This window comes from Lepidochelys kempii, chromosome 11 (genome assembly GCF_965140265.1).
Source record: "Lepidochelys kempii isolate rLepKem1 chromosome 11, rLepKem1.hap2, whole genome shotgun sequence".
Taxonomy (NCBI): domain Eukaryota; kingdom Metazoa; phylum Chordata; order Testudines; family Cheloniidae; genus Lepidochelys; species Lepidochelys kempii.
Window position 1 is genome coordinate 37,852,999 of NC_133266.1, and position 15,374 is coordinate 37,868,372.

A 15,374-nucleotide genomic window follows, 5' to 3' on the forward strand; every position below is an offset into this window, starting at 1 on the left:
TTGACCCTGTTGGTATGGATTGTAAGGCAGTCAGGATATATGCTGCTCAGATGCTTTATTGTTGCTTTGGAGATCGCGTAGTCTAAACTGGGCTATTGCACCACATTTTTCAGCTGACACCCTCATATTATGAAGTTGGTAGCCCAAGAGATACTACAGCATTTCTGAGGGCGGGGGGGGGGGCTCAAAAGGTATCACTTAACCCAGATTAGCTTCATTTCCATTTGTCCTTGACTGACTCTTAGGCCTCAATCATCATCATTACCTGCTATTTGTACTGAGCCATCTTCACCCAAAAGGATATTGCCAGCTTTCAAATCCCTATAATGCACAAATCAGAAGAGAGTTAACTTTCTGATTAAGTTTCATAATGTGTCATTATAGCTATTGTACAGAAAGCTTCATAAGACAAATGTAAAAATTAGTAAAAAGGTTCAACCACTCAAAACATGTTGATTATCTGATCTGAAATTAGCTAGCAAAGACGCTCCATGGACATTTAAAATAAAGGGGGTGGGGAGGAAATGGAAGGAACAAAATTTTATTAGCTTACGTAAAAGGAAATAAGACGTGCAAAACTGAGCTTGCATTCTTTCAGAGTCTAACGCCAGAAGGACCCATTTAGGTCTATGCCCAGTGTATGAGATATCAAATTTCACTCAAATACCTCCATATTGAGCCCAATGACTTTAGACCAAAGCGTTTCAGTCTTCTCTCTGCCACACTCAGAGAACAGGAGAGCAACGGCAGAGAACTGATTAGGTGAGAGACCCAGATGATGCTAGCAGGCAAGTCCATGCCCCATGCTGCAGCAGAAGGCAAAAAACCGCAAAAGTTCCTGCCAATTTGTCTTGAGGGAAAATTCCTTCCCAATCCCAACTCTGGAGATTGGTTTAACCCTGACCATGAGAGAAAGACACCAGCCATTCATCTAAGAGAAGACTGCTCTGCACCACCTCAGAGCACCAGTCCACCCCATCTCCAGCTGAAGCCAATCTTGGATGCTTCAGAGGACGGCAGAAAAAAAAAAAACCCAGAACACATCTAGCTAGTTGTGCATCAGGAAAAAAACTCCTTCCTGACTCATGCAGGCAACTGGCTGGAACATGAGTCATTATCCTAATGCAGAACTGCAATAATTACGAGCTTGAGGCAAGGTAGGCAATCCTATTCTCCCCAGGGCCCACGAAGGAAGGAGATGGGGGGTTCACAGATTCCAAAGCCAGAAGAGATTAAGGAGGCAATCCAGGCCAACCCTCCTGCACAGTCCGTAGAGTTTCCCCCAGAAACTGGATTAAATGATATTTTTAGAAAGAAATCTAGGTCTTAAATACTCCAAGTGACAGCAAATCCACCACCTCCCCTGGGTAAGCTGTTCCCTTGCAGCTAGGAAATTGTGTCTTACCAGTAGGAACAAAAGCCAAATCCATTTTGAATGGAAACTAAGGGCCCAAATTCAGCTTTGATGTAAATGGACACAACTCCAGTGACCTCAAAGGAACTGCACATTAACAGCAGTGCAGAGGTTGACCCGAGATATCTCCATCCTAACAATCCAATGAAACTTTTCAAAATTCTACAGTGAGGAATAATTGCCCCTAACTGCAGCAATAATTTTAAGAAATAAAATGGCTCTCTTTAATCATCTTTAAAATGCTCTAACCAAATTTATGGGAAGAGATTAAATAATTTACTGTAAATTTACACCTGACTAACGTAATGCATAGGTGGTTTATACACGTACTTAGGTGAGCTGTAATACTTTGGTCTCATTTTGGTTATGGGGTTAGTATTACTGGTGTTGGTGGCCTGTGATATACAGGAGGTCAGACGAGATCAAACTCCACAACTCAATCCTTCAAAGACATCTACTCATGCTTAATGTTGAATTCAGTGAGTTTATTCACACATCTAGTGGCACTATTCATATGCACATGCTTTGTTTTTACCTTTAAGCATAAGTCTTCGTAGGATTGGGCATTTTTAAAATTACAGATTTATACCCATTTAAACTGCTCCTTTCAATAAGCATAGAGTTAAAAATAAGAATTTGAGTAGTCCATCTTCCTAGGATCTACTGAAAAGAATTAGCATTTGATGTCATTGACTAACTTCACTCATTGATATATTTTAATAGGGAAGCAAGTGGTGGTGAAGGGAAAAACAAAAACACGAGCCATTTTGGAAGTAGCAACTCCAGTTGTTTAATTTAGTGTCCCAACCCATTTGGGCAAGAAGAAAAAGATTCTACTGTAAACAATGCTTCCATGCTGCTGCTGTATAATTTAAGAGAATTATTGCTCTTCTCAAGCTTCTTATGCCCCATTACAAAAAAAGAGCTGAGAAAAATATCTCCGTAATCCAGAGCGACCATTAGACTGTAATGACTCTTCCTCTATTTAACGTGGGCGACAAATTAAGGTTTGTGGCACATCCTTTGAAGGTCTAGATTGGAATTCAAGAAACACAGGTTCCAGGTGAGGAAAATATGTCTTAATTTGACAAGAGGGGGCTTATTTGTAAAAAGCAGTTTGAAGATTAAACATGCTACATAAGTGCAACAAACTAATATTGCATTGGGCCTCTGCTGTACTGTTTTAGGACATTTGTTTACAGTATTTATCTATCACCTTTTGAAATCAAAACAATTAAAAAAATAAAGACACTACTGGATGAAGCAAAGAAACTGTTGGAAGTCTCATCCTTAAAGCCAACCTTGTCTTAACCAACAATACTCATGAGGTCAACATATAGTGCTTCTGACACCAAAACTCCAAGTCATGGAAGTAACTGGTATATCACTATAGCAGTCATATAGAGTAGCCTGAGTGAATGGAAGAAATATAAAATTACATGTGATCTATACCTTAGGAGTCAGTGGGGAAAGTAGATGAAAAGTGGACATTTACTAAGATACAAAATATTTTAAAAAAAAATCTAAAGGTGTTCATGGGTCCTTCAAAAAGTAGGCTTATACTAAGTCAGAGGAAAACACATACCAAAAAACTTAAGCATTGATTCATAGCTATGAAGACAAGTATTCACTAGGGGGCCCAAATCAGGCCTCTGTTGCGCTATGCACCATGCAAATATAACAAAAAGAGGGTCAAAGGCCCAAAGAGCTTGCAATTTATGTAGAAGAGACAGAACAGTTGGATACAGACACACAGTACAAGATAACAATGATAAACCAGTCAAGAAACACCAGCTGCCTAAACGGTACTAGTCCTTTAATACTTGGAGAAAAGCATCAATTAATTCACCTAACCAACCTATCAGGACTGACCAGTGTCAGCCATAGTGAAGACTATTGATGCATATTAAGACTACGATTCACTGTATACATGCTCCTACCTGTGAATTTGCCCATTCCTGTGTAGATAATCTAAGCCTTCCAAAACTTCTTTAAGAATTGTTGCTATTATAGCTTCTTCAAGGACACCATTCTTGTGTTCCCCTCTGTTGACGATATACTTTATTATATCCAGCATTGAACCTAAATTGAAAAGCCGGATTTCCATGGGGGCAGGGTGAAGGGGAGGGAAAACAAGTCATAAACAACCTGTTTGAGCAGTCTTACTACAGTGATTATTGAGATATCAGAAAATCTGGTCTCTATTAGTTCCTACATTTGAATATTTACACTTCTTTACTCCTATTAAGCTATTCTGCTTCAATTTAAAAATCTTTGTAGGCTTGCACAGAGACCCTCAACTACCAGCTGTGTGAATAAAGTGCACAGATTGCTCCAAAAAATCATTCTATTAAAAAAAAAGCTGGCATTCAACTTTCTGCTTACTTGTTTAATTACCCTACTGTTATACATTTCAATATCATTGCAAGTTTACACAACCACTTCCCAAAACAGACTAGAACATGTTTCCTGCCCTCAGGAGTTTACAATCCAAGGTCCCAATTCTTCACTCAGATCCATGCAGGCCAAATCCCAGGCCTATAGAGATCCAGTTGCAGGACTGGAGACGAAAATTGTGCATAGTAATGAGAAGTATTCTAAGGAGAGCACTGCGCCCTTGGCAATGTGCACTGTGACGTATCACTTTTCAGAACAAAGCTTTTGTTTTTAATTAGTGTCACAGTTTTCAATAGCAACATTGTCTTTTCAGTTAGGCATTTCCTGACAGTAACTAGCTAGGGTATTAATGATCATTTGGCTTCATTTTGTGTCCTCAGCTGCTCTAGCTAGTCATTAACTGTTGGCCAACAAAGATGGTATTTCGTATTATTGCTTAGTATTTTCTCCATTTCAGTGAAGCCCAAGTAACAAACTGTTATTTTAGGCAGATTTTCCACATTTGTTTTCTGATCATAGACGTAGACTAGTCATCTACTGCCATCAGAACAGATCTTAGAGAACATTTAGTAACTCAAGATGATAGAGTAAGTTATTTGCCAGCAAGGAAAAATTTGGTTTCCCAACTGCAAATACTTGGCGTTTTCTCTCTTTTCCCCTCCCAGAGAGGACTATGATTAAGATCTCATAGTGTCCACAATAATCATGCAAGACGTGGGAATCTTTTAAAAACGTACAGTCAAAAAAAAAAGTGACACAGCGGAGGAAACAGGCAACTTCTGCTACAGGCCTAATATGCATGAAATGGAATTGGTCCTTCTCTTGGTGAGGGACAGGATGAGGGAAATAGGACCTGCACTAGTCTGTTTACTCTTATTTTAAATGAGTAAATGAATTTAATGCTCAAGAAGAAAAATGATTTTAGAACTGATTAGATATGGAAAAAGTGAGTGTTTACTCACACAGCCTGAATAAAAAAGCAGCATCCCTGTTATGCCATTGAACCAGTGTGTTCCTCTACTTCCTCTTCCCCAAAAAAGGAGGAATTTGGACTGGATGAATTAATACAAAGAATGTGTATATAAAAATGACATCATACATCATCCTGAAGTTAAAGAAGCTCAAGCAAAAAATCAGTTACTTACCTCCACTTAGTAACTTCATAACCAGCCAGAGTTCATCCTTAACCACAAAGGATGTGTAATAGGTCACTATATTGGGATGACTGCATTGACTCATGGCTTGAATTTCTTTCTGTAAGGAAAGCAAAAACAGGACAGTCTGGAAAGAAAGCAGTTCTATTTTGCTATAACCATCATTTTATGTTATTAATAACTTCCCAAGTGAAATACGAGAATAGAATACTACATCCACCGTGATCGAATTGGCCCGGTCAACACTGGTTCTCCACTTGTGAGGTAACTCCCTTCCCTTTGTGTGCCATTATATAATGCCTAAAACTGTAATTTTCACTCCGTGCATCTGAAGTGGTGTTTTACCCATGAAAGCTTATGCTCAAATAAATCTGTTAGCCTTTAAGGTGCCACCAGACTCCTTGTTGTTTTCAAGAATAGTTTACACACACACACACACACTCTCTCTCACGGTTTACATAAACCTTGGGCAACAGAACCGGTTTTGAAGATGGGGAATATTAAGGGGAAGCTGGCCAGGAGATTGATACCATGATCCCACTCTTTTCTTCCAGAGGGAGGGAATTGTCAGAGTCATGATCCCACAGAGAGCGATGACAGACAATCTACAAGTGTAGAAGGCATGGGAGTAGATCACAGAGAAGAGCAGGTTTGGCATGTAAGTTGGAATTAAAAGGAGAGAACAAATCCATTGTAGAATAATGAGTCTGCACCCTCCCTGGCTTTTCTCAAAAAACTGATGTAAGGAAACTCTAGGATTGGGAAATGCATTGGACAGAGAGGAAGAGTGGTGAAAGGGGAGTGAAGTGTGGGGTTCAAGGTAGAGACCACATAGCCAACTGAGCGGAGGAAGCAGGCTCACAGCTAAAGAAAAAAAAGTAAAAGGAAATGACTTAGTAGACACGTACACCATCAGCAAAGACCAGGTAACGTGGCCAGCACAGCAGAACTACCCAAGTAATACACACTGAAATAGGTTGCAAGGAAGACTGTTGTACACATTCACAAAGGTAACTAGAATCTTAAACTCCAAGACCTCCTTTTCCAAGGTTATTTTCTTATTTTTAAACTTAACATTTTAAGAGTATTTCTTACAGGGCCTCCCAGACAATTACACAATGGAGCTATTTCTGTTCTTTAAAAAGCAAGAAAATGTAAGTTTCTAGTTTATGTCTGGCTTCCACACTTCTTTTTAGTCAACCTGAAAGCTTCTAATAGTATGTCTACACTGCAAAGTAAGCTCCTATTTGAGCCCAGGCTCAAACTTAACCCCTCCCTTGTGTCCACACCTCTATTGCATTAACTCAGGGCTTGGACCCTGCAGGGCTAGAGCATCCGAGCTCAAGCCTAGCCGGGATCCAGAGTCTGAGCCCTATTGCTTTGCAGTGTAGACACAGCCCCGTTTAACTTGTGTTCCATGAGTCATCCAGATGTATCCCACAATTCCATGGGACAACTTCCTTAGTCCTCTATCCCAAAAAAAAAATCTACAATCCACTCTACTGAAGATGGAAGCCACCACTCACCCACCCCACGGTGAATGGCAGGAGCTTAGGTCAGCATTAACTTTTTCTCTTCTAATCACAGATCTGCAAGCACTCTATCAGAGAGCCTCCTCGGTTTGCAAAGAGTTTGGTAGGCTGCTCAAACTTTCTGTAATATGAAGGGCAGGCAGTAAAGTTTTTTTCCCCCACACTGTACCATGGTCCTAGGGCTAGAGTGGCCACATCTGGGGGTGCATACTAGCGATATCATATCTAGGAAATGGTACTTTGACTTGGGTCTATGCACCCTGGTGTGGATGCCAGAGCCCTAAATTCAAGCATGGGTTAGAAAAGTCTTGACTGTCAACATTGTATTTAAATCCTATGTTAAGTCCAGGGTTCCCTAACATGGACAGGCTGACTCAAGTCCCACTAGCCTTGGGCTTATATTGCAGTGTACACATACCCAAAAAGAAGAAAAAAAATGGCCAAGTTTATTCTCACCACATTGAATTATATGTCAGAATAATAAAAGTGATTTAAATCTCGTCTAAAAGACTGCTGTGATGTTAAGCCAAGGTCCTAAACATACATGATTTATTAATAATCTCATTGTACTTCTTTGTAAAGTCAGGGTCTTAAAGCTGTCCACATCCAGTTGTAATAGCGCAAGTCACACTATGACTCAAATTTAACCTGTACTCTCAGTTGAACAATAATTTTTTGTTCACGGTTGTATACTGCTACTTCATGCTGTAAGGGAGCTGGAGTTCCTACAGTGATGGAAAAAACCCCTTCATCCCTGTAAAATGGGTTTATGCTCCAGGATTATGGCGGCACAGCTATGGTGCCGTAGCTGTGCTTCTATAGTCCTTACAGTGTAAATATTGCCTAAGTTGAAGACGACAAGGACCCCCTTGCACTGACATTTGGTAGCAAACAGCTGGATTCACAGGGTAGTAGACAATTCTGCAGACACCAGCAGTGACATAAGATCTTTATTTGCACATCAAGTTACTGAAGTTGGGCTGTCTTTTTCTAAAATGCAGCAGTTTAAGATGGCAAACTCAGCTCACTTTGCAAAGTGAAGTGGACATTTAGCACAAAAGAAATTCAAGTACAATGTAATATTAGAAAGGAAAGAACACACTGTAAACAGAAGTATTTAATTACTGAGCTACCTAATAAGTTACTTATTAAATGCAGTTCTGTGCTCACCCATTATGAAAGCCACTACCATCCTATGGAAAGTATTTATCACAGTTATTGTATAACATTATGAAGAATTGCATTGTTAGGAGAGTACAGTGTTTAACACAATCAGTATTCTCAAAAAGGAGAGCTCTCATAGAATGCTTGGAAAATATACTCTAAGTGTTATACAGATGCAATGGGGGGGGAGAAAACACACCTCTGGTTTTGAAACAGTGACATCACAATGCTAGAACAGAGCTAACAATTATCAGGGTCCTTTGCCTTTTAATGTATTTGGCTCTCTTCCAAGTGCATGTTTATAATCTGTTTGAGTCAACATGGGAGGACAACAGTCACTTGTAGCCAAAGGAACTGTGTGTGGGAGGGAATTTCTGCCTCAAGTAGAATAGTAGCAGAAGAAGAAATAAGATGTTTGCACATAAAAAATTACCATCATTTTAATATAAGTGTGGGGAAGGAAGAAGGCAATATGGCATCAAAAGGTCAAGATAACTGCCTCTGTTTTGGCAGACAGGCAAGACATCTTAGCACTGACAGACAGACATGTGGATTCCTCAAGCTCTGACAGAAAATGTTTTACAAAAAGGTAGCCCTTAAAAGAAGGCACTAATCCCTTTTGACAAGATTGGGATTAACCCTTTCCCTGTGAGCTGCCTCTAGAGCCAGTTTAAGTAAGATATTTTAAAGTAATATGAAACAAAAGTCTCTTCGCACTTTTTAAAATAGCAGTTTTGGGAGTGGGGGTAGGGGGGGGAAGTAGCAGACAAGTGCTAACATATCACACCACATTCCAGTGGAGACTTTTCCCCACCCAGGTCCAGTTCAAAGCTCTGATTATCTACGGAGCCCAAATAAATTGGAACTAAGCTGTCTCAGAAGACAACTCCTCTACCACAATCCTCTTGAAAACAAACAGCCACAGTTGGTTAAGCCATCACACTATATCGGGGTGGGCAAAGTTTTTGGCCCAAGGGCCACATCTGGATATGGAAATTATATTGCAGGCCATGAATGCTCATGAAATTGGGTGTTGGGAGGGGGCAAGGGCTCTGGCTGGGGGCATGGGCTCTGGGGTGGAGCCAGAAATGAGGAGTTCAGGGAGGGGGCTCGGGTGCGGAGGGGAGTGCGGCTCCAACTGGGGGCGTGGGCTCTGGGGTGGGGCTGGGGATGAGGGATTGGGGGTGCAGAAGGGTGCTCCAGGCTGGGACCAAGGAGATTGGAGGGCAGGAGGAGGATCAGGGCTGGGGTAGGTGGTTGGGGCACAGGAGGGGGTCAGGGGTGCAGGCTCTGGGGGGGCGTTTACCTCAAGCAGCTCCCAGAAACAGCAGCATGTCTCACCTTCGGCTCCTACTTGAAGGCGCTGCCCTGCCCACAGGCTCCACCCCTGCAGCTCCCATTGGCCACAGTTCCTATGTGTAGGAGCCGGAGGGGAGACATGCTGCTACTTCTAGAAGCCGCGCAGAGCCACAGCACGCACAGAGCAGGGCAAGCCTCCGTCCCTGCTCCCCGGCTGGAGAGCCAGAGCAGGGCAAGTCTTGGACCCTGCTCCCTGGCAAGAGCTCAAAGGCCAGATTAAAACATCTGAAGGGCCGGATGTGGCCCCCAGGATGTAGTTTGCACTATATAATCCCAAGGGGAAGGCCATCAAGAACCAAATGAAGAACATTTGCAGTGGAGAGCCCAGGACTACAGGATATACTATCAGAAGAAGATGGCAGAGCCCAACGTATCAAGGGCAAAACTCAAGACACCTTTATCTTGGCATTTCCACATCAAGGAGACCATTTCTCTTGGAAGATAAATTTAATTTAGCTTATAGTAACTGGAGGTTCTTCAAGATATGTGGTCTCTATCTGTATTCCACTGTGGGTAGGCAAGCACTCCATGAACCTGGAGCCAGAAAACTTTGAAAGCAGTGTCTCTTGATCACCTTATGCCTCTGACCAAGGCATAAAAGGCAGGGCGGACCAACCGTCTCTCCAGTTCCTTCTTCACCATGAATCTGAGAATAATCCATTCCGAAGCAGAGGGGAAGGAGGGCATGTAGTAGACCACACATCTTGAAGAACTGCCAGTTACTATAAAAGGTAAGTGATTTTCAAATGTTAGTACCTATGTGTACTGCACTGTGGGTGACTGACAAGTAGAACTCAAACAGAAGGAGGGTGCGAGGTCATAGATAGCAGAGCCAAACAAAGAAGTGTTGTTCCAAAGTTGTATCAGCAGAGGAGTCCTGTACCAAGACACAGTGTCTAGTAAACACAAGGACTGAGCTCCACATAGCTGCCTTACAAATATTAATCAGAGGTACCTCTTGAGTAGCACCATAGATATTGCTTGTGTGGGGTGAGCATGGATTTTTGGCATTTAAGCTGACCCCCAGAAAGGACAGGAGTCGTAGCATTAGTCAGAGTTGATGCCTGGGCCTCTTGGTGTGACTTGGCACATTGACTGAGAAGGAGAGTGGACAAGCAGCAAAAATTCTGAAGCTCGGAGTCCTGGGCATAGTCCAGTACCCGAACACGGTATGGGGGGGGGGGGAGCAGGAGTGCTCCTCAAGTTGGGGAGGGTAACTATAAAACAGACTTTAAACAAAAAAAACCCAGAAACTCTAGAATATAAATGCTATTTATAGATATCTAAATATATTTTCACAGACAAAGAAAAAAGCTGAAGCTTCAGATACTGGAGGTTCTGACCCAGACCATGAAGCAGTGAGAAGGAACTAGAGAGGCACGGGCATGTGTACGGGGTATGCCGGGTTTGCCCAGACACACCCTAATGTCTTTAAAAAAAAAAAAGTGGCTTTGCGTTTTAATTTAATCGCATGATACAACAATCAATACTTTAAAACTAAAAGTGTATTATGCAATAAGCGCCGAATTGAGTAATATAGATGTTGTAGAAATGTATAGAAAGCCCACGTTCACTTGCAGCATGCGTCCCCACTACTGTGGCACCGCATTACCATTGGTCCTCCCCTCCCCCTCCGACTATTATTCTAGAAAATTCTTTGGACCTACATAAGCGGCCGTGTCAGGCGTGCCTAGCGCAGTGTCTACAGTGTTTGTAATCTCGGTTGCATGTACTCTACTGAAATAGCATAACAAGCCCGTGGCTTTACGTTTTAATTTAATCATAGGATACCCCCTTTTAATTTTAAGATATGAATCGATTCATTGTTAAGATAAGAAAAGGAGCAGACAAACTGAATTATAATGAATGTGCCGATAGTAGTGCAAATACCTCGGACTCCTCGGTTAAGAGCTTATGTGAAGATAATGCCACCACAAGTTCCAGTGCGTGCAATAAATTGAGTAATGACCAAGAGAAACAGACTCTCTCTTAGTTCAGGTCAGTGTAGTTCCTATTCAAAGCCATCAAACATTCCATCTAATGACCCGGTCTGTGATATTCCAAAAAATAGATAAGAACGCCAGTCTGTATTATCTAGAGGTCCTTATCAGCCTACATTGAGCATGTTTCCTAGAAGTAAAATAGGGAATGAACAAAGAAGTTTTCAGTCCGATTGATATGAAATGTATAGGTGCTTAGAATATAGCCCATCAAAGGACGCAGCACTTTGCTTTTACTGCCGTTTCTTCTCCTCTAATGATGCAGCAAACAAAGGTCACATTGATCCAGCATTTATTGATAAGGGATTAAGAAACTGGCATAGGGCTAACGAATGTTTTAAAAACCACCAATTGTCAAAATCTCATGTGTTGAGCTGTTCCTCATGGTCAAGTTTTAATGAAGGGAAACCTATTAATGTATTGTTGGATGAGGGCAAGCAGACTTATCTGTCTAAACAAGAACAACAGTGCCATAACCGAAACGTAACGGAGCGACTGATCGATTGTTCTGTGTTTGGTAAAAGGTGGGAGACCATTCAGGGGTCACAATGTAAAAGCTGACAGTTTTGAGAAAAGATTTAGAAATGAACCTGTCAATATGCTCCAAAAATATGATCCCGTAATGGCAAAGTATGTGCAACAATCTCCTCGAAATGCTACCTCTCTGAGTAATTGCATCCAAAATGATTTAATTGTGGCCTTGCATAACGTTGTGCAACAAAAGACTGTGTCTTCACCAAATGGAAAAATAGTCTCAATAACTGCAGACAACACTACTGACTGTGAACACCATGAACAGATGTCCATTGTGGTGCAGTATTTTGACAATGAAAAACATAGTCCAGTTGAACATTGTATCTGTTCAGAGACTATTAACAGTTGATGCTCAGTCTATTTTTGATTAGTTAAATGACGTCCTTGGCATTCTTAAAATTGACTGGTCATCAGTGATGTCTGTCTGTTTTGATGGTGCATCTACTATGTCTGGATGTACTGCGGGAGTTCAAATGAAATGTAAAGAAAGAAACAGTGAAATACTCTATGTACACTGCTATGCGCATTGTTTGAACCTCGTCCTAGTAGATGCATGCACTTCAAGTGAACAAAAAACAGACCTGTCTGATTTTTTTTGGTGTTATTCAGACTCTTTATGCCTTCTTGGAGGGGAGTCCTGTGCGACATGCAGTAATGCACTTCACAAGAAGTAGAATCCCAGTTGAAGACTTTGAAGTCACTATCAAACACAAAATGGGCATGCAAAGCAAAAGCAGTGGCTGCTGTAAAACAAAAACTACTCCATCATTTTACAAGCTTTACAAGAGATTATCGAAACAACTCGCCTTGCTGACGCTAAAATAAAAGCCAGGGGCGTTATCCATGAACTAAATTCATTCAAGTTCATCTTTGCCCTTGACATGATACACCCTATTCTCCAGATGGCGGTAAAAGTGAGTAAGGCTCTTCAAGCTCCAGATCTCATCTTACTTACTGCAATGACCAGGGTGAAAAGCTTGCGTAACTCTTTGGCTGCGATGAGAAGTGGCCCAGAATATTTTCAATCTATTTTCAATGTCTGTGTGAAAAGGTGTGTAGAGAATGATATATATCAATTCCCCCAGTTAAGAGGAAAGAAAGTCCACTCGTATTGATGATGCATTTGAGTCCCAGCATCACTTTGATACAAAAGAGGAGCAGGAGAGAATAACCTCATTTTACCCACTCGTAGACGCAACGATTACCGGCATTGACCAGTGATTTGAACAGGAGACTTGTAAAATTGTGACTGCAATGGGAAAACTGCTGAGCTTAGACATTGGCAGGGACGATATGAGAATCATTGCCAACAATTTTAAAGTGTCCTTGGATGAGTTGGAAGCTGAAGTCAGATTGCTTCAGGAGTTATGACGGATCTGTTCCTAAAGGTAGCACTACGACCACCACCAGAGAGTGGCTTGATTGGCTAAAGGAATTCGATCAGTCTTCCATGTTCCAGGCCTTTTACAAATCTATTCAATGCTTTGCAGTCTTACCTGTTACAAGCTGTTCACATGAAAGAAACTTTTTGAAACTAGCACATGTAAAAAACAAACTAAGAAGTACAATGTCCCAACAGCACCTCGACTCACTCATGATTTTGTACATTGAACAAGAATGGACTTAGTCAGTTAATTACAATGATGTGATTGAGGAATTTAAGTCCAGAACACCTGGTGAGCGACGTCTCATTCTCTAGGAGAGGAAGATGAAGAAACCTTAATCTATTTTGGTCAATTTGGATTAGCTCATTATCTGGTTAAAGATAAAGATCATGAAAATTGACTGTATCTTTGTATATGCCTGGTTATCACTATAGCAAAAATTTGGTATTTTGTGTCTCATTTTTTAAGTTTGTATTTTTTAAGTAAAGTTTAGTTGTTAATTTTAAAAAAAACATTAAGTTTAGTTAAGTTTTAGTTTCTTTAGTTTGTTTGATGAATAAAAATGTCCTTTGTGATTGAGTATTCAATAAATGTTTGCCTTTAAAAAAAATTCCCCTGGGTGCACACCCTAATAAAATGTGTTGCGCACACCTATGTAAAGGGGCAGTAGATCTGCACCACCCTTTATTTTGTCGGTCAGGGATGTGGGATGAGCAGGGGTGCACATGTGGGCCAATGAACCATGCTTTCAAAATTCTTTGGCTCCGAGCACCTGCATACCTCACAGTGGAATGCATATAGGGAACAGCATTTGAAGTAGTATTACAAGTTTCTTCATTAGAAAAAAATCCATACCCTCCCGGTAAGAGCAACTTGAGAAGCAGAAAGTAGCATTCCCCCTTTTGGAATCATTTTGCATCCTTGGATTCTTGTCATGCTGCCTAGATAGCATGGTGATTGGTCTTATAAGCACCTGAATAGAAGAGTTATGAAAAAAAAAAAAAAGTCTGCTAAAAAGAGTTCTTAGTGACTCACTAATCTGATAGACTGCCATCACTGGTGTACTGACCTTATAAACTCTTACTATTCTAAAGTGGCTATTGTATAAAAACCCACTTTAAAAAAAAAAAAAAAGTCTGTATCCCTTTGATCAGTGATCCAAACAAGAATTTCTGAAGCGGTTGGTATGGTCTATTGGATTAAAGCTAATGTCACAAACCCATATTAGGTCTGTGATATGAAAATCCTGATCTGTGAAAAGATACGTTCTTAAGTGTGCTGTAATCCATTTTAAGACCAAATATAGACATTATTTTTCCAAATCTTGCAACTTTAACGGGTTGTTTGTTTGTTTAAAAACCATGTCAAATGCTGCCATTCTTCATTGACATTTTTAACCCAAATAGCAGGTCCACCCCTCCCTCCCCCCCAAATGTAAAGTTTTCCCTTTATGTATGTTAAGTTTTGATTTAGACATGACTTTCTTTTTGTAAGTAGTCTTAACATATGAAGTTCAAACATTTTTATGGTCAAATTTCAAACTCCTGAAGACAGGTCACTTGTAAGAAATGGCTAAGGCTTAAAGTAGCTCTTCCAAAGACCTCAACACATACAGTCCTGACATATTCAACGTCTGCAGTCTTGTTTTTGCACATTTGAGATGTTATGTGGTAATATGGTTACTGGACAATCTGGATACAGTTCACTTATTAATGCAGTGGCACATGTCTCCCAGGTCCTCTTTAACCTGTTTTCTGCATAAAAATCTCAGGTCAGCCAAAAGAAGAGCTGTCCACCAACATTTTTCTCTTGGAATTTACTTACAAGCAATTCATCCATACTGGTCTGGCATTTTTCTAAGTTGATTCGCTTTATTGCTACACGTTCTTGCCTGGGGTTGCATAGCGCTGCCTGGACTACTGCTGTAGCACCACTACCTGAAAAAGAACAGAATTGGAATACATGCTTACGTATAAAGTACATGCTTACGTAAAAGTTCAGTCAGATTTTAAAGAAGTGTCATGCATAACGATCAAGTGCTAGTCAGTAGCTAGGAAGTTTGAAGAAAATACCTAACTTTTGAAACAAAAGTTAGGCATCTACTTGTGCGTCTACTTGGACATTCCAAAAAACGAACAGGCTCTCAGTGAGAAAGGGCTGAAAACACACACACACATACACACTCTTGCCGAAAGAAAAAGTTTTAAGACTCAATATTTTTAATCTTTTCATTTTGGTGTTTGTCCCATACTTCTAATTTCTAGAAACAGTTCTCATCTTCCACATTTATAAAATGGGATGACTGCAACCTAACTATGGAGTTACCTAAGTAACATAAAATTTAAGAAGGTGGGGGCCTCATCCCAGAACACATCAGTTTCAAATCAATGGGAATTTAAACTTTCCGTTACACACAAAGTTAGCATATTACTACA

At 40.7% G+C, this 15,374-nt stretch overlaps 1 protein-coding gene across 3 annotated transcripts in view; it reads right to left on the reverse strand.

Annotated features, from left to right (window-relative positions):
* The window catches only part of STK39 (serine/threonine kinase 39), a 198,994-nt gene that overhangs the window by 144,069 nt on the left and 39,551 nt on the right, over positions 1 to 15,374 (reverse strand). For 2 of the 3 annotated variants that reach the window (XM_073305733.1, XM_073305734.1), the window contains exons 2-5: positions 14,764 to 14,876; positions 4,957 to 5,065; positions 3,355 to 3,496; positions 266 to 321 (exon numbers count right to left, since the gene is read on the reverse strand). In XM_073305733.1, the coding sequence (XP_073161834.1) occupies positions 266 to 321; positions 3,355 to 3,496; positions 4,957 to 5,065; positions 14,764 to 14,876 (420 nt within the window). The remainder of the gene's footprint in view (positions 1 to 265; positions 322 to 3,354; positions 3,497 to 4,956; positions 5,066 to 14,763; positions 14,877 to 15,374) is intronic. The other variant, XM_073305735.1, reaches the window with a different exon arrangement.